The sequence below is a fragment of the Phocoena sinus genome, chromosome 19 (assembly GCF_008692025.1).
Source record: "Phocoena sinus isolate mPhoSin1 chromosome 19, mPhoSin1.pri, whole genome shotgun sequence".
Taxonomy (NCBI): Eukaryota; Metazoa; Chordata; class Mammalia; order Artiodactyla; family Phocoenidae; genus Phocoena; species Phocoena sinus.
Window position 1 is genome coordinate 10,362,637 of NC_045781.1, and position 21,320 is coordinate 10,383,956.

General features: G+C 43.2%; 1 protein-coding gene across 1 annotated transcript; it reads right to left on the reverse strand.

The window, feature by feature from the left end:
* Positions 1-4,989: 4,989 nt before the first annotated feature.
* On the reverse strand, positions 4,990-20,896 carry ZNF233 (zinc finger protein 233). The gene is given in 21 exon segments (XM_032614239.1): positions 4,990-5,739; positions 5,741-5,773; positions 5,775-5,822; positions 5,824-5,883; positions 5,885-5,956; positions 5,959-6,189; positions 6,192-6,218; positions 6,220-6,269; positions 6,272-6,637; positions 6,640-6,684; positions 6,687-6,924; positions 6,927-6,986; positions 6,988-7,068; positions 7,070-7,234; positions 7,236-7,304; positions 7,307-7,425; positions 8,697-8,698; positions 8,736-8,844; positions 9,383-9,509; positions 12,582-12,643; positions 20,833-20,896. Coding segments are annotated over 20 exon segments (2,022 nt in total). The 5' UTR covers positions 12,597-12,643; positions 20,833-20,896; the 3' UTR covers positions 4,990-5,634.
* Between the last annotated feature and the right edge of the window lie 424 nt (positions 20,897-21,320).

Consider the following 21,320-nt stretch of genomic DNA (forward strand, 5'->3'; position numbering starts at 1 on the left):
CGATAGCCGTGGCTACAACCATCACATTTATGGATTTTGTTCTGCATAGATGTTTAATGATTGGGGAGACCGGAGGTATCTCTGGAATCCTTGCCATGCATGATACCAATAGAGTCCATCAACGGTGTAGGAAAACTGATGTCTTCCAAGAGTGAAGTGCTAACTGTAGCCCTTCCTGTAGCACGACCTTCATGGATTGGACATAAATAAGTGTGCATGCTGTTTACTAACACTTGAGGTGCAAATGAGGCCCCTACAACACTGTGCTATATTGTCTGTTGGTCATATGGGCATCATCACTTCTTTTTACGACTGAATCTGTTAAGGGCTCCTGTATTAAAAGAGAAGACAGGAACAGCATAGCTCAGAATCCCCTTCCCCAGGTGTTTCTTGGTGACAGTTGGCCATTGAAAAGGCACTCACATGAGACTTAGGAAGCATAGGAAGAAAAGGCATTATTCTCCGGAGGCAGTTGCAGGAGGAATCGTGGACAGGCACGAGCTTCCAAGCATCCAAGTGAGCTTCTTAAGAATCATCCAGGGAATTCCCTGGTGATTCAGTGGTTAGGAGTCTGTGCTTTCACTGTTGAGGGCCCGGGATCAATCCCTGGTCGGGGAGCTAATATCCCACAGGCCTCGCGGTGCGGCCGAAAAAAAAAAAGAAAGAAAAAAAAAACATCCATATTGATGCTGCTGTGAGTGTAACTGCTGTGTATGCTGAGCCACAGCTGTCATGCCAGCCAGGTGCAAAGGCAGCTTAGCTACTGAGGCTATTCTAGACGACAGCTTATTTCCTTTTTCAGGCTCATTTGCTTTTGCTTTTATGTTGAATGATTCCAATCATAAATAAAGCTTTTAATACTTAAAAAAATATATCACCCATATTGGTACTATAGACTGAGATAGCTTATGGGGCTTTCCGCATCTTCACCAGCTTCAGAGAAATCCCCTGAGTATCACTCATGTTGCTGCTGTAGACTGAGATTCTTGAGATTGTCAGCAGCTTCTAAGAAAGCTCTTGAGAACCCAGTTTGGCGCTGCAGGCTGGTGTTGGCTTCCCTGGTCAACGTTCCCTTAGCTCTTCCAAACGTGTGCGTGCCTCTTATTGCCTGTATTAAAAGCATTCATGCCTGCAGAAACTAACACAACGTTGTAAGTCCACTATACTCCAATAAGAATTATTACTCCATGGGAATTCCCTGGTGGTCCAGTGGTTAGGGTTCCGTGCTTCCACTGCAGGGGGCACGAGTTTGATCCCCGGTTGGGGAACTAAGATCTAGCATGCCATGTGGCAGGGCAAAATAAAATTATTACTCCCCGCCCCCCCCCCCCCCCACAAAAAAAGCATTCATGCCTAGAATATACAGAGTGGCATCTGGTTCTCTATTGAACCCTGACAGGTCAAGTACTGACCATATGTATAGAATTTCTGTCCTCCTGTGCAGACTCTGATGAGTAAGAAAGTCTGAACTATTATTCGAAATAATAAACTCTTCACATGTATATGGTTTTCTTTTCCTCATGCACCTCTGATGAATAAGATGAGTTTCACATGAAGTCCTTAATATCTTTTTCCTATATATGGAAGCTTCTCTCCCATGTGGGTTCTGAGATGGACACGAAGATGTGAACTCCAAATAAGCCCTTACTCCACTCATCCCATTCATGGCTGTTTTCATTCTTATCACATTCATTATACTTACAGGATTCACCCCCTGAGAGAACACTCAGATGAGTGTGAAAACTCAGCTATATGCAAAATCCTTTCCATACACATAGCACTTGTAGGGTTTCTCCTCCTTATGGACTCCAGTGAATATGAAGGTATTTGCTCTCTCTGAAGCTCTTTCCACTGCTATTCACAGTAAGTCCTCCCTCCTGAGTGAAAACTAAGTGGACTTGAGGAATATCGCTTGAACTGAACTTGAAGAAACACTTTCCAGTCTCGCCGCATTTTAGGATTTCTCTCCAATGTTCACCCTCTAGTGGACACGATGGGAGTTTCCTGTCAAATCCCTCTCCACATTCCTCACTTGTTTAGAATTTCTTTCCTATACTGTTGAAACACAAGTAAGTGACCTAAAGCCAAATCTCTTACCATGCACACTATACGTGTAAAACTATTATTCCCATGTGGAACTCAATGGTGTCTGTAAGAGATGACTCCCTTCTAAAGCCCTTACCATATTTATACTGTTTTCTCCCTGAGAGAACAAATTGATGTCTGGGAATATATGAGCTGATCAAAATCGTACCAACTATGTTCTCTGATCATAATGGAATCAAACTAGAAATTAAACTAAGAGCAAAAACAGAAAACTCTCCAAACATTTGGAAATGGAATGAAAATAAAATACAACATATTAAAATCTAGGGGTGCTGAAAGGGAAATTCATGCCACTAAATGTTTACCTTAGTAAAGAGGAAAGGTCTCAAAACAATAGTCAAAATCCCACTCAGATAACTAGGAAAAGAGAAAAATAAATCAAAAGTAAGCACAAGAAAGGAAATAATAAAGAGCAGAAATAAGTACAATTAAAAACATAAAAATAAAGGAAAATCTATGAAACAGAAAGCCGATTCTTTGAAAAGATCCATAAAATTGATAAGCTTCTAGCAAGACAAAGACATTACCAATATCAAGGATAAAATTGGGGATATAATTACAGATGTTGCAGCCAATAAAAACTTAATAAAGGACTTCTATGAACAACTCTATCCAGGTAAACTTAACAACTTAAGAGAAATAGACCAATTCTTTGAAAACCAAACTACCCAAATTCACCCAATATGAATAATCTCAATAGTCCTATAACTATTGAAGAAATGTAATCCATAATTTTTAAAACTTCCAAAAAAAGAAATCTCTAAGTCCAGATAGTTTCACTGGAGAATTCTACTAACATTTGAAGAAGCATCAGCACCAATTATACACAATCTCTTTCCAGAAAATAGAAGCCAATATTATCCTGATACCAAAATTAGAGACAGTACAGAAGAAAGGAAGAAAGAAAGAATGAAAGGAAGAAAGAAGTTTATTTAGTCTGTAGCTAAGTGAAAACTTGAAGCAATCATAGAAATGTGACTGTTAGTTATGTTAGGTGTGATAATAGCTTTCTGATCTTGTAAAAAAATAGTCTATATTTGAAAGATGCCTATAGGTGTAAGAGATGCCATCAGGGATTTGCTTTAAATTATTTCAGCATGTAAGTTAAAAAGGAAAAAGGGGATAGATTAAGCAAATGTGGCAAAATCTTGACCATTGTTAAATTTGGGTGATGAATATATGGGGTCCATTTTATTTTCTCTTTTTGACTATTCTGGGACGTTTTTCATAATTAAGAATTAAAGTCTTGAATTTTAAAGCCTGAATTTTACCAATACTGCCACTTGTATGAACTAGGGCAATGGTTTAAAACCCTTCCTCATGTTACAATGGGAATAATATCACTTACCTCACTGAGGCTTCACATAGTAGGAATGGTGATCTTGAAGTATCCCTCACGGATGTTAAGCTCTCTTTGTAAGAGTCATATCCCTTCTGAGAATGGACAAGATGTTTAACCAAGAAAGGAAATACTACTTTCTGGAATTTACTGAACTATCCCCCTTCCGGAAAAGGAGAAGGCAAATATGACAGAGAGCCCATAATACTAGGTCAGTGGGGATGAATGGAAAGCTGATTCCCCACTCCCCACCTCCCCACCTCACTCCCACCACCCACAGAGGTGAGCAGTCCTAGGCAGTGCTCTAATGCCCCTACTAGGCTGAACGGGACAGCTGAACTTTCAGCAGCAAGGAGGTAGAGGCAGTTGGCCCTCTGCCACCCCCCCACCAGCGCCCCCACTCCCACACACACAGTGTCAAAAGGGGCCAGAAGTGAAGGTGAACTTCCATTCCCATTTGACCTGTGTACTACACCTAAACGGTGACTTCCTGACAAAAAAGAGCAATGGGATCCAAGTCTAGCAAACATTGTACCCCAAATATCCAGGATACAATAAAAAAAAAAAATCACCCATCATACCAAGAACCAGGACAATCAGAATTTGAATGAGAAAAAAACAATCACAGACATCAATACCAAGACAATTTAGATGTTGGATTATCTGAAAAGGATTTTGAAGTAATTACATAATCCTCCTTTTTGTCTCAGCTAGTTTGAGTTGGGGTTTTCTATTTCCTTACAAACTGAGAACATCCTAACGGTTATAAACATCCATGAGCTCCGGTAGCCCACCCCAGTGGTATGGTGGTTGCCCTGGATTTCTGATGGTAACATGAAACTTGAGATACCATAGAACTTAAGCAACCAGTGTCCTGGAAGGTAAGGTCCAGAAGAAAAAAAAAATGTGAACAACTAGGTCCTACAGTATAGCACAGGGAACTCTACTCAATATTCTGTAATAACCTATAAAGGAAAGAATCTGTAAAAGAATATATATATACACATATATATACATATTATATATATATGAATTACTTTGTTGTGGCAGTTGAAACTAACCAACATTGCAAATTAGCTATACTCAAAAAAAAAACAACAAAGCAAAACAGCTTGTAGGAAACTGTCCACTACCTCCAGTAAATATACACCTGAGTAAACGGTTCAAACAAGCAAACCTTGAAAAATACAGAAGCATCTGAGAAAGCATGGGGTGCTGTCCAAAACGCTCTGTGCCTTAACAGCTTAGTTCAACATCCAAAATGCATATTATAATATGTTCTCCCTTCTTTGTAGACCTTTGACAGGAAGCTTTATGGAATGAAAACCAAGTTTTTTCTTTTTCCATTCAGTCTTTTTCTGTCACCAAAGACCCAACAAAAGAAAAATAGTGAAACTTACACTATACACAACTGATGGTACACTGTCCAGAGAAAGTCTTAAATGATGCGATAAAAAAATCGAGCCCTTTACTGCTTGAAAAGTTGGAGCTGAGCAGGATAGGAGCCAATGGCAAAAAATCTAACACTCAAATTGTAGACTGCATGATTTAACATATTTTTATTAAATTATCATTTCCTTGAATTAATTTTAAGGTTTCTTCCAAGAATCCTTTTCCTAGTACAATTTATCGTGACTACTTGGGATTGAGCTCACTAACATTTTCAAATGTTTGTCCTATTCCTCTCCTTCAAGTGAGACAAAGTCCAGGGCACCTGCTCTGTTTGGCACTGGTTCCAGGTCACGGTCATACAAGCAGTAAAACAGACCTCCTGCCCCCATGGGCTTACATTCTAGTGGACATGGATTTTGTCATGTCCATCATTATACTTTCCTGAAGTCCTGACGGTACTTCTCATTTTTAAAGCTTCTCCCCACGTAGATTCTGTTGAATGTAAAGTTCTGACTGAAACCTACTGCACCATCCTTAAAAGGTTTCTCTGCTGTGCATTCTCTTGAGAATTGTGACATTTGTTGGGCTCTGCTGGACACACTGGCCATACTCATACAACAAATAGGTCTCCTCCAATGGAATTCGGATGACTGTAAAAAAAAGCAGCTCCCTCCTGAATGCTTAAAATACAACATTTTATAAACAGCCCCTGTTGTGGGCGTTTTCTGATGAAAATGAGAAGTCTAAATTCTGAAGAACACTTTTATCACACTCTGCATGTACTGGATTGATCACCACTATGGACTCTCTGAATGAACCTGAAGACATGAACTCTTGCTAAAGCCCTTACCACAGTCAAAACATTTGTAGGGTTTCTCTCCTGTATGGACCCTCCGATGGGCTTTGAAGATGGGAGGTCTGACTGAAGCCCTTCCCCACACATGCCACACTTATAGGGTTTCTCTCCCGTGTGGATCCTCTGATGAAACGTGAAGGTACGAGTTCCAGATGAAGCCTTTCCCACATTCCTCACACTTGTAGGGTTTCCTCCCCTGTATGGACTCTCTGATGGGCTTGAAGATGGGAGCTCCAACTGAAACCCTTCCCACACACCATCGCAACGTGTAGGGTTTCTCTCCAGTGTGGACCCGCTGGTGGTCTTGAAGATGTGAGCTCTGACTGAAGCCTTTCCCACATGTGTCACATCTGTAGGGCTTCTCTCCTGGTGGACTCTCTGATGGGCCTGAAGGATGGGAAATCTGACTGAAATCCTTCCCACATGTGGTCACATCTGTAGGGTTTCTCTCCCGTGGTGGGACTCTCTGATGGGCCTGAAGATGGGAATTCCCGGATTAAAGCTCTTATTACACACATCACATTGGGTAGGGTTTCTCGCCGGTGTGGATTCTCTGATGGGCTTGAAGGTTGGAGCCTTACTGAAGTCTTTCCCACATACCTCGCATTTATATGGTTTTTCTCCAGTATGAACTCTCTGAAGAGGACCAGAGCTCTGACTGAATATCCTGTCATATGCCTTCCATTTGGACGTTTTGTCTTGAGGGTAGGCTGTCTGATGGGCTTGAATTTGTGATGTCTCATTGAAGCCTTTACCACACAGCTCACATTTCCAGGATTTCTCGCCAGTGTTGTCTACACAGTGACTGTTGAGGTTCTAAGCTATGACTGGAGCCTTCCCACACCTGCCACCCCTACACAGATTCTCCCCGGGTGAATGGGCTATGAGTGGAAGGGAGGAGTTCTGATTGAAGCTCTCAGCAGCACACACCCCAGATCTGTAGGGTTCTCCCCTGGGTTGACTCTCTGATGGGTCCTCCGGATGTGAGCTCTGACCCAAGTCCCACCCCACACTCATCATTCCCACTGGCGTTTCCCTCCCTCTGTGAACACTGTAATGAATGTGAAACACTGAGTTTATACGCAGTGCCCCTTCCACACTCACTACACACGTGGGGCTTCTCTCCTACACGCAACTGCTGATGAAGTTCACCATCATAGCCAAGGCTGACACCTTTTCCAGTCTCATCAGAGGTCTGCTCTCCTGAGTGGATGATACTATGCTGGGATGTGTTTCTTCACAAAAGTCTTTTCCATGATTATTGTGGCCACAAGCTTTCTCGCTTTTGTGTACTTCCTGATTGGCCATGGTGATGAGAGATCCTTCTCATGACACAGTGATCACACTGACACAGTTTATCTTTTATGTCAATTTGCTTGACACCTACTCTGATAATTCTGTGACTCTCTCAGATACATTTTTCTCCAGAAATCCCAGGATGTCCTGAGTTGGAGACTCTTGATTTTGATACTTGTGGAACTCTCTCCTTGAAGCTTTCCTACATAGTTCTCATCTTCAGAAAGCTGAGCAGATTCTCCTGAACCACGCCTCACAGGAGGAATCATCTTGTTTTGGCAACTTCTTGCCTTGCAGATTTATTATTGAGTCCTGTAGTTCTGGTTAATTTACTTGTAACACTGTTCCCATATCTGCCAGCACATAAGGCCTTCATGTAAAAGCTGTCTTAATCCTGCTTCTTGAAGAGTCTCTATCTCATTTTGGTTTCCGTGTCCTGGAAGGATAAAGAGAATTCAGAGATGAAAGTCAGGACAAGTTCAGGGACAAAAAAAATATTTCACAGGTCGACTGTGCTGGGAGACCCTATTCAACACAGTGGAGAGTTCAGCTGGACTCTGTCTTTGTTTTTTCAGGCTTACGGAAACAAAGAGCGATAAGTAGTAGCCTCCTATTCACTACGTGTTTAATGAGACTCATTTTAGAACTAATGTACCAAGACTGATGTATGAGGTCAAAATTAGAAATACAGTGCTACCGAGGCAGGGGACTTGCTCAGCAAAAGTGAAAAGAAAAGATTTGCAAAGGGAAACATCTCCTCTGTCCTGATAATGAACCCATGAGATGATAACTTTATTCCTTAATTCAGCCATTATATGCACATGTTAATACATAGCTAGATTTGAGAGAATTCCTCTTTATTTTCAATGATGTCCTAATATACATATTCAACTAGTGAACATTATAACTGGGAATAAAAACTAGAAAACTTATTCCCTTAACTGACACATCCTATGGGAGTAAAAAAATCCTATGATAATTATTGCCACTTAATTTGGCTGAATTTTCTGATAAGCCTGAATGGCTAATATTATCTTCAGGGTTTGTAGATATGAATCTGCAAATACCAAAAGTCGCTGTGGTAGCCAGCATCCAAGACAATCTCCAGGAGGTATCCACACCATATTGAAGTCCCCTCCACAACCTTTCAGGATTGGGCCTGCAAAGCCAACAGGATATGGCAGACGTGATGTATGTCACTTCCAAGGGTTATGTCATAAAAGACACTCTGATTTCTGCCTTCTACTCCCTTGGGTGTACCTAGCTTGGGGAAACCAGCTGCCACGGTTTTGAGGACATTCAGGCAGCCCCTAGGGAGAGGCCTGTTTGGCAAAGAAACTGAGGCCTCCTGTCAACACAACCCTGTGAATGAGCCCATCTTGGAAGCACATCCCTTGAGGCCCATCAAGCTTCAGAGGATTGCAGCTCATGCAGACTCCTTGAGATCTTATGAGATCATGAGCCAGAACTATACCCTAAGCTGCCCCAGATTCCTGACTCACAGAAACTATAATGCCTGTAGCTCTAAACTGCAAAGTTTAAGAGCAATTTGTTATACAGCCATTGATGGCTAATACAAGTACCATAGAAATTAAAATTAGATTAGGCATTCATCAGAAGATTACAGTGTTCTGAAATAATCCTTTCATCATACTGATATATTCTCCACTCATGAGCTGTCTGCAGGAGGAGTGGGCAGTGAGACACCACTTAGCATCATTCTCTGTGATCTGCAAGGACTCAGACCTGCATGGTTCTCACCTGAACACCAGCTCCTTGGGCTTCTGCTCCATCACCCAAAGCTTCTTTTTTTCTCCCAGCTGTAGTATCATATCTAATCTGAAAGGTAGATATCCTGTGAAAAAGAAATGGCACATGTGTAAGGTGAGTACACTAAAGGCAAAATTTTTAATTCCAATTCTACAGTCTTCATGCACTGTAAGTAGTATTTTTCCAAATTCTGATCATGACCTGTTGTACTAAATACCTCTTATGCTGTGATCTGGTAGACAAATACACAGATGTACATCACCGAATCAAGGGATCGAATGACTCAATCCTAACCACTATCTACTTTTATCACATCTCCTTTCCTGTCTTTAACTCACAATTTCTGTTGCACTATATGCAGTTCCTGACAAGAAGCTATGCTATTCCGTCCTATTTCATTAAATGCAATAATGACGCAATTTGCTAATTGACTTTAAAACCCCACCAAGATGTCACAACTACAGTTTGAGAAAATAGACAAGGTAGAGATGAGATGTCCCACTGGGATGAGGAAATTCAGGGCCCCAGATTCAGGGAAGCCTTTCAAGAGCCCCAAGTCTTAAACGTTTGAAACCAAGGCACTTCTGAGGGTTGACACTGAGTCACAGGGTGCCCGTCCTCACCCACTGAGACCAGGTTCCGGAAGTTCTCCAGCATCACGTCTTGGTACAGCTTCCTCTGAGTGGAGTCCAGCAGCCCCAGCTCCTCCTTGGTGAAGGTCACAGCCACGTCCTTGAAGGACACTGGCTCCTACGACATCAAGCACACACACAGCCTCAATCTTATGATCAGTGGCCACCGGGAGAGGGACGGCACTTAGTGGGTGGAGAGGGTGGGTGGGAAGTTGTTCTAGATCCTGGGGACCTTGAGTCTACCTTATGTAGTTTCCTCCTCTTCTCCAGTCCGCATGTCAATGCCACATGCTAAATACTGAAATATATTTATGATCATTGACTTTTTTTTTTTTTTTTGGCCATGCCTCACGGCACGCAGGATGTAGGATCTTAGTTCCCTGACCAGGGATGGAACCTGTGCCCCCTGCAGTGGAAGTGCAGAGTCCTAACCACTGGACCGCTGGGGAATTCCCTTATGATAGTTGCTTTAAAATCCTGATCAGATGGATGAAACTTGAAGACATTATGCTAAGTGAAGCCAGCCAGTCACAAAAGGATTATGTGTATGATTCCACTTATATGAGATACCCAGAGTAGTCACATATATAGAGACAGGAAGTAAAGTGATGTTTGCAAGAGACTGGGGGGTGTGGGGGGTAGGGAACTACTGTTTAATGGGTATGAAATTCCACTTTGAGAAGATGAAAACAGTTCTGGAGATGTGTGGTGGTGATGGTTGCACAACAGTGTGAATGTACTTAATACCACTGAACTGTACACTTAAAAATAGTTTGAATGGTAAATTTTATGTTATGTATATATATAGAGAGAGAGAGAGAAATTATTTTATTTTTGGCTGCACTGGGTCTTAGTTGTGGCACATGGGATCTTTAGTTGCGGCATGCAGGCTCTTACTTGCGGCATGCAGGTAGGATCTGCTTCCCCAACCAGGGATTGAACCCGGGCCCCCTGCATTGGGAGCATGGAGTCTTACTCACTGGACCGCCAGGGAAGTCCCTGTTATGTATATTTTACCACAATAAAAGACGTCCACCAAGAGGTGAATGAATAACCAAATTGTGGTATATCCACGCAATGAAATACTATGCAGCAATAAAAAGGAACAGGTTATTGACCTGTATTCAAAAACATTCTGATGAACAAATGAAGCCAGACACAAGAAGAGCATATACTGTATAATTCCATTAATGTGAAACTCAAGAAACGATGAATCTGATCTGGAGTGACATAAAGTAAATCAGTTATTGCCTACAGTCAAGGGATGTGGGATTGGGATTAACTGGGGCACCAGGTAACCTTTTTGGTGATGGAAATGATCTACATCTAGATTGTGGCAGTGGTCACGTGGGTATGTATATTTGTCAAAATTGATCAAATACATTTTTATGTGTATATTACATGTAAATTTCACCTCAAAGATGATTTTAAAAGACAAAATTAGGAAAACAAATCACAGAATGGAAAAAAAATATAGTACGTATATCTAACAAAGGGCTTGAACTCACAAAACTTAAAGAACTCCTCAATAATAAAAAGTAGAAGCCACATTTTTAAATGGGCAAATGACTTTAACAAACTTTTCATAAAGGACATGCCAATTGCAAAAACCCATGAAAAAGTATTCAACGTCATGTATCACGAGGGAAATACAAATTACAGTCACGGTGAGATGTCATTTCATTAGAATGGCTAAAATAAAAAAGATCTACAACACCAAATGGCAGCAAAGAGGTAGTACGAACTGGAACTTTCATGCACCGCTGATAAGTTGTTAAATGGTACAAGCACTGTGGAAAACAGTTTATATTCATCTACCACTTCTAGATGTTTACCCAAGAGATATGAAAACATATGTCCTCCAGACCTGCGCAGAATGCTCATGGGAGCTTTATGCATTAACAATTAAAAGCTGCAAACAACTCAAAGGTCCTTCGAAAGGATAAGCAAACTGATATATTCATAAAATGGAATATAATAAAAAAGGAATGAATTACTGACACCTGCAACAGCACAGATGAATCTCAAAAACTTTATGCGGGGTGAAAGAAGCCAGACACAAGAGTACATACACTATGATTTCACTGATTATATTTAATTTGAAAACAAGTAAATCTAGTGATATAATGACAGATCAGAACAGTAGATGCCTCCCGGGGGTAAGAAACTGTCTTGAAAGAGACATGAGAGAAACTTTTGGGGTAATGTAGGTAATGTAAATGTTCTATTTCTTGTTTTGTGTAGTGGGTTAATGCAATTATACAACTTGCAAAATGGGGTATACAACTGTCATTGACCTGTAATTTTTGTAAGTAAATTATATTCCATTTTTTAAAGCCCTATGCAAAACTGTTATGAATCAAAGCAAAACTTAGAGGTACAGCAGTCTGTATGCTTAACTGTAGCTTCTGAAATGTTAGACAAAAAATAGAAAGCCTTCTCAGACAATACACAGAAGAATGCTGAGTCATAAAAACTCTAGTGTTAACATTAAGTGAAAAAATAAAATTGAAAATTACACATATACTGTGATTATAATTATATTAAGTATAACTCATTCATAAGCAGTGTAGTAGTTTGGGTTTTCAAAATTTCTTGATATCTATGGATTTCTGTACTCTTATTTTTGAAATGAAAATGATAAAATAAAACAAACCAAAACCAAAAATAAAAACTAGAACCAATAAAAAAGCAAATACCTGGGAAATCCCTGGTGGTCCAGTGGTTAGAACTCAGCATTTTTACTGCAGTGGGCTCGGGTTTTTTTTTTTTTTTTTTGCGGTACGCGTGCCTTTCATTGTTGTGGCCTCTCGCGTTGCGGAGCCCAGGCTCCAGACGCGCAGGCTCAGCGGCCATGGCTCACAGGCCCAGCCGCTCCGCGGTATGTGGGATCCTCCCGGCCCAGGGCACGAACCCGTGTCCCCTGCATCGGCAGGCGGACTCTCAACCACTGCGCCACCAGGGAAGCCCCTAGGGCTCGGCTTTTATCCTTGGTCAGGGAACTAAGATCTCGCAAGCCACGCATGGTACAGCCAAAAAAAAAAAAAAAAAAAAAACCACCCAAAAAGGCAAGTACCTGGCATATAACGAACACATGTTTTCTTCCTTTACCCTTCCCATGGGAGAGAAAAAGTATGTATCTAATCTTTGAGAAAAGAGATGTAATTTTAAGAGATAAAACTCAACTCACCTGGAACTTGGTCATTTTCTCCAGCCCCTTCTGGGGAAGGGCAGAGTCCTGGGAAGACACAACTGGCAAAGGAGAAGGAAGCCATGAGACGTAGGTCCAAGCCCAAGTGGTGGCTCTGTGTGAATCACTAGCCCCCCAGCCAGGGGCCCCTGTGCAGTGAACAAGCTGCTCAAGTCTAAGCAGTGAGGCTCACACAAGAGTCCCTTGTGGTGGCTCCCAGGGTTCAGGGTCATCATTCTCGCCCTGGGTATCAGGGGAAAATGAAAGGCAGTGGAATGTACCGGTATGAGAGTGCACTCTGGGCCAACAGGTCTGGGGTCAATCCGGGTACTTCTACTGTGACATAATATACTGGTTGCCGCCCCCAGCTCCTGACACGGGGCTCCTGAAATCCTCGTAATTTCCTGGTTGCTAGGAGTGTCTTCTGTTCTAATGAGGTGACTCTTGAGGGGCTCCTGGATGGGGACTGGTCAGCAGAAAGGCCAAAGCTTGATTAGATGGCTTGGAATGTTCAGCCGCACCCCCTACTGTCCAGGGAGGGGAGAGGGGCTGGAAATGGAGTTAAGAGTTCATCACGCCCAAGTGAGGAAGCCTCCATAAAATCCCAATAGTATGGGGTTCGCCTTACGTCATACCATTTAACAAACTAGCAAATGTTAAGCGTTTCTCTGAGTTCTGTGAGCCGCACCAGCAAATAACTGACTCCGAAGTGGAAGAGTCTTGCAAACCTCTGATTTGCAGCCAAGTCAGACAGAAGTTGTGGGTAACCTGGGGGTCTTCTACTTGCAAACGGCATCTGAGGTGGGGGAGGGCGATCTCGTGGGACTGAGCCCTTAACCTGTGGGATCTGAAGCTATGTCCAGGAAAAGAGTGTCTGAATTGAGCTAAGTTGTAGGGCACCCAGCTGGTAAAGTAGAATTAATTGCTCGGCGTGGGGAAAACCCCACCCACATCTGGTGTCAGAAGCGTTGTGACGGTGCTGGGAGTGTGAGAATAGAGAGGAACACAGGAGGAAGACCGAGTTGTTCTTGCAGAGCTACTAACGCTGCTTAAATTAACCTCCCTCCGCCTCAAATCTGTCACCTGCAAAATGAGAACACTGCTTCCTTACCGGATTGCTCAAATGTGCGAGTCAAAGTGTGAACAGATGGAAACTTATAACTGATTCCACTTCAGAAAAGCAGGTAGATATTTTACATCACAAAACCGCTCTTGCAGTGGCTTCTCTTGTTGCGGAGCACGGGCTCTAGGCACGTGGGCTTCAGTAGTTGTGCCATGCGGGCTCAGTAGTTGTGGCTCGCAGGCTCTAGAGCGCTGGCTCAGTAGTTGTGGTGCACGGGCTTAGTTGCTCCGCGGCATGTGGGATCTTCCTGGACCAGGGCTTGAACCCGTGTCCCCTGCATTGGCAGGCGGATTCTTAACCACTGTGCCACCAGGGAAGCACCAAGGGGTCTTTTTTAACATCCATATTTCACCTTTATCTCTGACAAGTCTATAGTTCTGATTGGCTATATTACTTAATAATTTCTGGCCCTGTAATGATGATTCATTGATACCAGTATCTGGTTTTGTAAAAAGTATAAATGCGAATTTTCTTCATGCAGCCAGAAGAGTCTTAATGGTACATCCCCCTCTGCCATGCTGACTGTAGTAAAGAAAAACTACTTTTTTTTTTTTTTTTTTTTTTGCTGTACGCGGGCCTCTCACTGTTGTGGCCTCTCCCGTTGCGGAGCACAGGCTCCGGACGCGCAGGCTCAGCAGCCGTGGCTCAGGGGCCCAGCCGCTCCACGGCATGTGGGATCTTCCCGGACCGGGGCACGAACCCATGTCCCCTGCATCGGCAGGCAGACTCTCAACCACTGCGCCACCAGGGAAGCCCAGAAAAACTATTTTAAAATATGACTGCTAGTTTTTTTTCATTTTAAACAAGTTCGACAGAATGTCTCAATGAACAATACTGTAGTGGCCATAACAGATCCTAACTTATAAGGGTGCTTTGGGGATTAACTGAGCAAGTCCAATAGCCCCGAACAGGCAAGTCCATCCAGACAGAAAGTAAATTAGTGGCTGCCAGGGGCTGAGAGGTCAGCAAGTGAGAAGTGACAGCTCAGGGGCATGGGGTTTCTTTTGGGGATGAGGAAAATGTTCTGGAATTAGCTGGTGGTGATGGCTGTACAGCCTTGTGAATATACTAAAAACCAGTGAGTTGTATACTTTAAGGGTGACTAAAGCATACTTTAGTATACTAAAGGGTGACTCTTATGATATGTGAATTATATCTCAAGATAAAAAATAGGGGGGAAAAAAGCCTTGGCTCAGTGCCTGGCGCATAATACAAGCTCTCGGTAAGTGATGGTATGATGATTATTGCTCCCATTTAATGGACGAGGAAGCTGAGGATTCATGAGATTGAGTTAACTGATAATCACAGAGCTGGTGAGGACTGACTAACCTGAAATCCAACTCTGACTCCGGAGCTCGTGCTCTTTATCTAGTCACTGTGTCTCTCAGCACAAACACACAGAAGAGATGGGAGGGGTGTCCTTGGGGAGGAGAGAAAGGGGAGTTGGAGGGTACACAATCTCTGCTGAAGTGACCTGCTGAGCGATATGGAGCCAGGCATCAGGATTCTACTCTTCGACAGCTCTTTGCGTCTATTTCCACATCTATACAACGGGGATAAGGAGAATATCGAGCTTATAGGGGTGACAAGAGGTTTCAGTGAATACGTGCGAATAAGCGTTAAATGTATGATAGCACCTCATGTTCGTGGGTCCTGCTGCTTTAGGCAGAAGCACTCCCGTAGGGATGAGAGCAATGTATCCGCTCCCCAAAGCTTGGAAGACAGATCATTCATAACCCCCAACTCCCTTGCGCTGGCCCTATATTTGCTGCACTTTCCTGCTCTGCTCTGCTCAGCAACACGGTTTTGCAAGCAGACCTGACATTTCGCCATATTTAGAAGGAGAAAGCAAGTGGGGTCTGGGGTGCCTGCCTCAGCTCTGCTCGCCTCTCACCCTTCAAATCCCAGTCCCCAGAAGTCTTCTACCGCCTGCGGGCGGTTGAGGGGATGGTGAGCGGTGAAGCATCTGTTTTACTTCTGAGATGATTAACACACTTTTTTAATCCCAGCGCCTAGAATATAATGAGTGCTCAAAACACATGGAATCAAAGGATGACCGAAGACACACTTTGTCGGGCAAGGATCAGACTGGTGCATCTCAGAGGTTCCTCTGAGCTGTAAAATTCTGAGGCTGTTTCTGATTGGGAGGAGGAGAGGATGAATTGTATCTTCCAATTTTTTCCTCTGGGTTCTTTCTTTTTTTTTTGGCCATGCCACACGCCTTGCGGGATCTTAGTTCCCCACCAGGGATTGAACCTGTGCCCCGTGCAAGTGGAAGCGCGGAGTCCTAATTACTGGTTTTGCTCAAGCAACACTAAGGTCATTCTTAAAAGTAAAATGCTCAAGAACTTCCCTGGTAGTCCAGCGGTTAAGACTCTGCGCTCCCAATGACGGGGCCCCAGGTTCGATCCTGGTCAGGGAACTAGATCCCGTGTACCGCAACTAAGACCCAGCACAGCCAAATTAAATAAATAAAAAGTAAAATATTGATAAAAAGGAATAATTATGGGCCTGGATAAGGCAAATCCTATTTATTTATTATTTTAAAAACATTCATTCATTCAACATGATCAGGTATTTACTCAAATACCTGAGAGTTCTCCTCAGAGAGTCCTCAGAGTTCTTCCATGGACATGCTTTATATACTTTAAATCCCCTGCTCCACCACTTCCCTTCTTCTCCAGTTCACTGCCCTTTTATATTTAGGGTCATCCCTCTCTATCTTATTATGTACATTCTTATGTCCATGCCTCGCAGCATGTGGGATCTTAGTTCCCCGATCAGGGATCGATCCTGGGCTCCCTGCAGCAGAAGCACAGAGTCTTAACCACTGGACCAACAGGAAGGTCCCCTAATGTACATTTTAGTTATTCATCTTGCTTATTATCAATCCACATTTTGCAGTGTAGGCCGCATTGTTTAGTCTCTTTCTCCAGTGCCTAGAATAGTTCATGGCATGAAGCAGGCACTCAACACAGATTTGTTTTAAAAAAAAAAAGGTGAATGACTGAGGGGACTTCCCTTGGTGGTCCAGGGTTAGAACTCCATGCTTCCATTGCAGGAGGCGCGAGTTCGATCCCTGGTCAGGGAACTAAGATTCTGTCTGCCACAAGGGGTGGCCAAAAAAGGTGAATTACTGAATGAATGGTTGATAAAGATACATCCTGTATTATATTAGCTGACCACTTCATTACTATTCACCAGGATCTTTCATTCATTCATTCAACAAATACTTACTGATTATCTAGCCTGTACCAGGCACAATTCTTATATTAAAGATACAGCGGTGGATAAAATCCCTGCTGTCATGAAGCTGATATTATAGTAGAGGATGGTGGTAATAAGCCAACCAACAGATAAGTATATAATATGCTAGCCACTGGTAGGACACTGCTAAGAAAAATATGGCAGGGAAAACGGGGATGGAGAGAGATGGGGAGGTGCTATTTTAGGAAGGACGGTTTCAATTCTAGTGCTGTAGTTCCTGGGTGAGTGATGCTTGTGCAGATCAATTACCCTCTTGTGCCTCATTTGTAATAACATTGGGGATAATAACAGGGATATTTTGAGGAAATAAATGAGTTAATACGTGAAGAGCACTGGAAACTCTGCCTGACTCGTAATAAGCTCCCAATAAACTCTACCAGGTTATTGTTATGACTTCGTGATGATACAGAAATGGTGCATTACTCCTGGTTTGTTCTAAGTAAATGTGTTTTAGGACATGAAAAGCATTACCAATAACTATATATCAACTTGTAAATACTCTCAAAAGCTGTGGCTTCTGAGTATAGCCAAGAGTGAGTGAGATAAAGGAGAAGTAATTACCTATGTGGATCGTTTTTATTGTTTTGTCACTTAATCCATTTTCAGGAATTCAAATAACCATCGCTCAGAGCTGCAGGCCCCTGCAGCCATCTACCAACTGAACACCTGTACCAGCCACAAACACTTAACTGAATAACTTCTCTCTGTAAACCTTGTCACAGTGCTGGGCACACTAGAAAGAATACAACACAGTCCCCACAAACATAGGAATCAAGACCGATTGGAAACCATGAGCAAATTAAATTCCAAATGAGAAACAAAATCCATAACCTTCTTTAACTGCAACTCTTTCAAGGGGGCCCCTAGCTTTCTCACTAGCCACCATTCTCCTAGTTACTATGTGAAAACTTTGGAAACTGTTAATGTCCTCTCTCTCTCTTGACCTCTATATATTTACGATAATCTAGTATAAATCCTCTTCACTTAAGGTCTGGATTTTGTATTAAATACTCCAAGCAAAAAAAAAAAAAAATAGAGGGTGTATTATGTAAGACTGACAAACCAGTATACAACAGTTGAAGGTTTGACAAGGGTTGATGGCTATGTGAGAATTCATTATATTATTTTCTGTACGTTTTGCTAGAAAATGTTCATAATTACAAGTTACCAAATATAAAAGTACTACAAGTACGATAAAAATTTTTGAGAAGCATAGAAAAACATATATACAAAGAAATAACTAAAGAGGAAATACATTAACACGTTTACAGTTATCTCTACATTCTGGATAGTTATGGATAATTATTGGCTTTCTTCATCTATTTCTCGTATTTTCTATGAAGAGCACAAATTACTTCTATAATCAGAATATGAATGTAACAATCATATAAAATTACAAGAAATTAATTAGGACTTCCCTGGTGGCGCAGTGGTTAAGAATCCGCCTGCCAGTGCAGGAGACACAGGTTCAAGCCCTGGTCCGGGAAGATCCCACATGTCACGGGAGCAACTAGGCCTGTGAGCCACAACTACTGAGCCTGCGCTCTAGAAGCCCAAAAGCCACAAACTACTGAGCCCATGTGCCACAACTACTGAAGCCCGTGCACCTAGAGCCCGTGCTCCACAACAAGAGAAGCCACCGCAGTGAGAAGCCTGCACACCGCAACGATGAGTAGCCCCTGCTCGCTGCAACTAGGGAAAGTCTGCGCACAGCAACAAAGACCCAACACAGCCAAAAATAAATAAATACTAAATAAAGTAAATTTAAAAAATAATTAAATGAGCACAGCCTTCAGGTCCTCTAAGATCCTAAATTATTACCAAATGACCCTCCCATCCTTCATTCACAGGGGTTATTTACCATGTTAGAACTGAAGGAGAGTGTTACCCAACCGACATGCAGCAAAGCCAGTCTACTTGACACCAGGTGGTGGTGAAGCAAAGTATAGCATTTACTGCAGGACGCCAAGCAAGGAGAACAGGCAGCTCATGTTCAAAAGACCCAAACTCTCTGATAGATTTCAGCGAAGGGTTTTTAAAGACAGTGTGAGGGAGGGGATCACAGGTGTGTGATCAGCTCATGCACAATTCTCTGACTGGCTGATGGTGAGGTAACAGGGTGCTGTTTCGGGAATCTCAATCATCAACCTGGTTCCAACACATCTGGGATCTACCTGCTGGTGGTCAGCATGCAGTTAACTTCCTCCACGTGGTGGGGGGTTTAGTATCTGCAAAACAACTCAAGGATGTGGCTCAGGATATTATCCCTAGCCCTTGAGGAGGAACTAAAGGTCCTCCTTGACTTTGCTTTACGGCTAAACTATTATTTTTGTCTTGCTTGACTGTTTTCCTTTGTTTCTGCGTTTTCTCGCTTCTCTGACTAAATTTGCTCTTTGGAACTCAGGGAAGGCCTAGGAGACTAAAGCTTTTTTTATAAACAAGAGGTGAGGGACACACGGTGGGTAGGGGAGGCCTGTCCCCAAGAAGGCCCCAGAGTGTCCCGCTCAGTTTCAAGAGTATGGCTTAAAGGTCAAGAACACAGGCTGCCTGGGTTCAAATTCCCAGTTCTGTCTCTTCTCTGTTGTTTGACTTTGAGAAAATTACTTAAATTCTTCACCTATCAGTGTTCTCATCTGTAAAATATAGATAATAACCACATCTTTGTTATGAAGATTAAGCTAATTAATGCATATACAGGCTGTAGAAGAGTACCTGGCATTCACTATGTTAACAAATTATTATTACTCATTCATCAACACGTCTCATCCAACCTCCCATTTATTCTGTAAACATTCGACATTTGCCCAGGAGTAAAAATCTGCTAATGAATGAAGGAAATCTGTTGCCCAACTGAGAGTAGAAATGACACAGCACGATAAATTCTCTCACTTTGGGACAATGTTGCCAGGAGTCATGGGTCATTCCCTCCTCTCTGCAACCTCTTTGAGAAATCAGGGTCGGGAAAGGAAAGATATCATAATCGTGTCTCAGGTCCAGGATAAATCACAGCGGACATCCCCAGGCACCAGCTGGGGGTGAGACCCACTCCTTCCTTTAAAAAAGGTCGTGGGGGGCTTCCCTGGTGGCGCAGTGGTTGAGAGTCCGCCTGCCGATGCAGGGGACACGGGTTCGTGCCCAAGTCCGGGAAGATCCCACATGCCGCGGAGCGGCTGGGCCCGTGAGCCATGGCCGCTGAGCCTGCGCGTCCGGGGCCTGTGCTCCGCAACGGGAGAGGCCACAACAGTGAAAGGCCCGCGTGCCGCAAAAAATAAATAAATAAATAAATAAATAAAATAAGAAAGGTCGTGGGGTCATTAGGAATCCACGAAAAACCCCTCTTCCCGCAGGGGTCAGAGAAGAGCCAGTGGCTCTGCAGCTGGAGCTCAGAACCCACCGCGGGCTCACAGAGGCTTTCAAGGACTGAGCGCTTCTCAAAAGAAATAAAAGACTGAGAACGACCGACCGCCTTTTCGCAGGTGCCAGCGACCGGTTCTAAGCATTTTCACATCACGTAAATCTCACCACATGCCTACTAGGGAGGCACTACTATTAACTCCACTTTGCAGACGAGAAATGGAAAAGTGAAATAACTCTACGAAGAGTACATCCCTAAGAGACCGCAGAGCGTGCAGAAAGTAGCGGAGGCGAGGGAAACCGAGCGTCCGGAGACTCTCAAACCCGGAGATCGCGACCCCTGTCCGCCTACAACTCGGGTACGCGCGAACAGCCCCAAACACCGAGGTGACGAAAACCGTCGCCCCTGCCCTCCACGGCTTCTATTCCCCAAGGGCGAGGGTGGCACCTGCAGATTCCACGCCCAGGCAGACTCGGAAGAGACTCGAGTTCTAGGCACTGACTCACCTCCCCGCAGGTACTGATAACCGCGGCCTCTCACTCCTGAAGCGGAAAGGCCCGGACTACACGCCGTTCCTGGACCACACTTCCCAGAATCCCTCAGCGGAACAAAGGGCTACACCTCTTCCCTTCGAGAGCGGAAGTGGCTCTGACTACCCGGCGCTGCTGGACTACACTCCCCAGAATCCTCGGCAAAGTAATGCCACGTTTTTTTCGTTTGCTTTGTTTTGTTTTTAAATATAAGCCGGTTCAGTTCAGTCAGTTTGGAGACGCTATTAGCGCTTGATCTTTTTCTTTTCCTTCCTTTCTTCTCTTCTGGAGGGTTTTTTGTTGTTGTTGTTGTTTTAATTACATTACTAATAAGTGCGACTGAAAAGTAAATGTGGCTGTATAGCAAAGAAAAGCGAAGAGAGGATCTCAAACTCGGTTTATTGCCTTCTTTACTCTCCTTGTGCCTGGATACATGTAGACCCCGACAATGTTTACCTAGCATG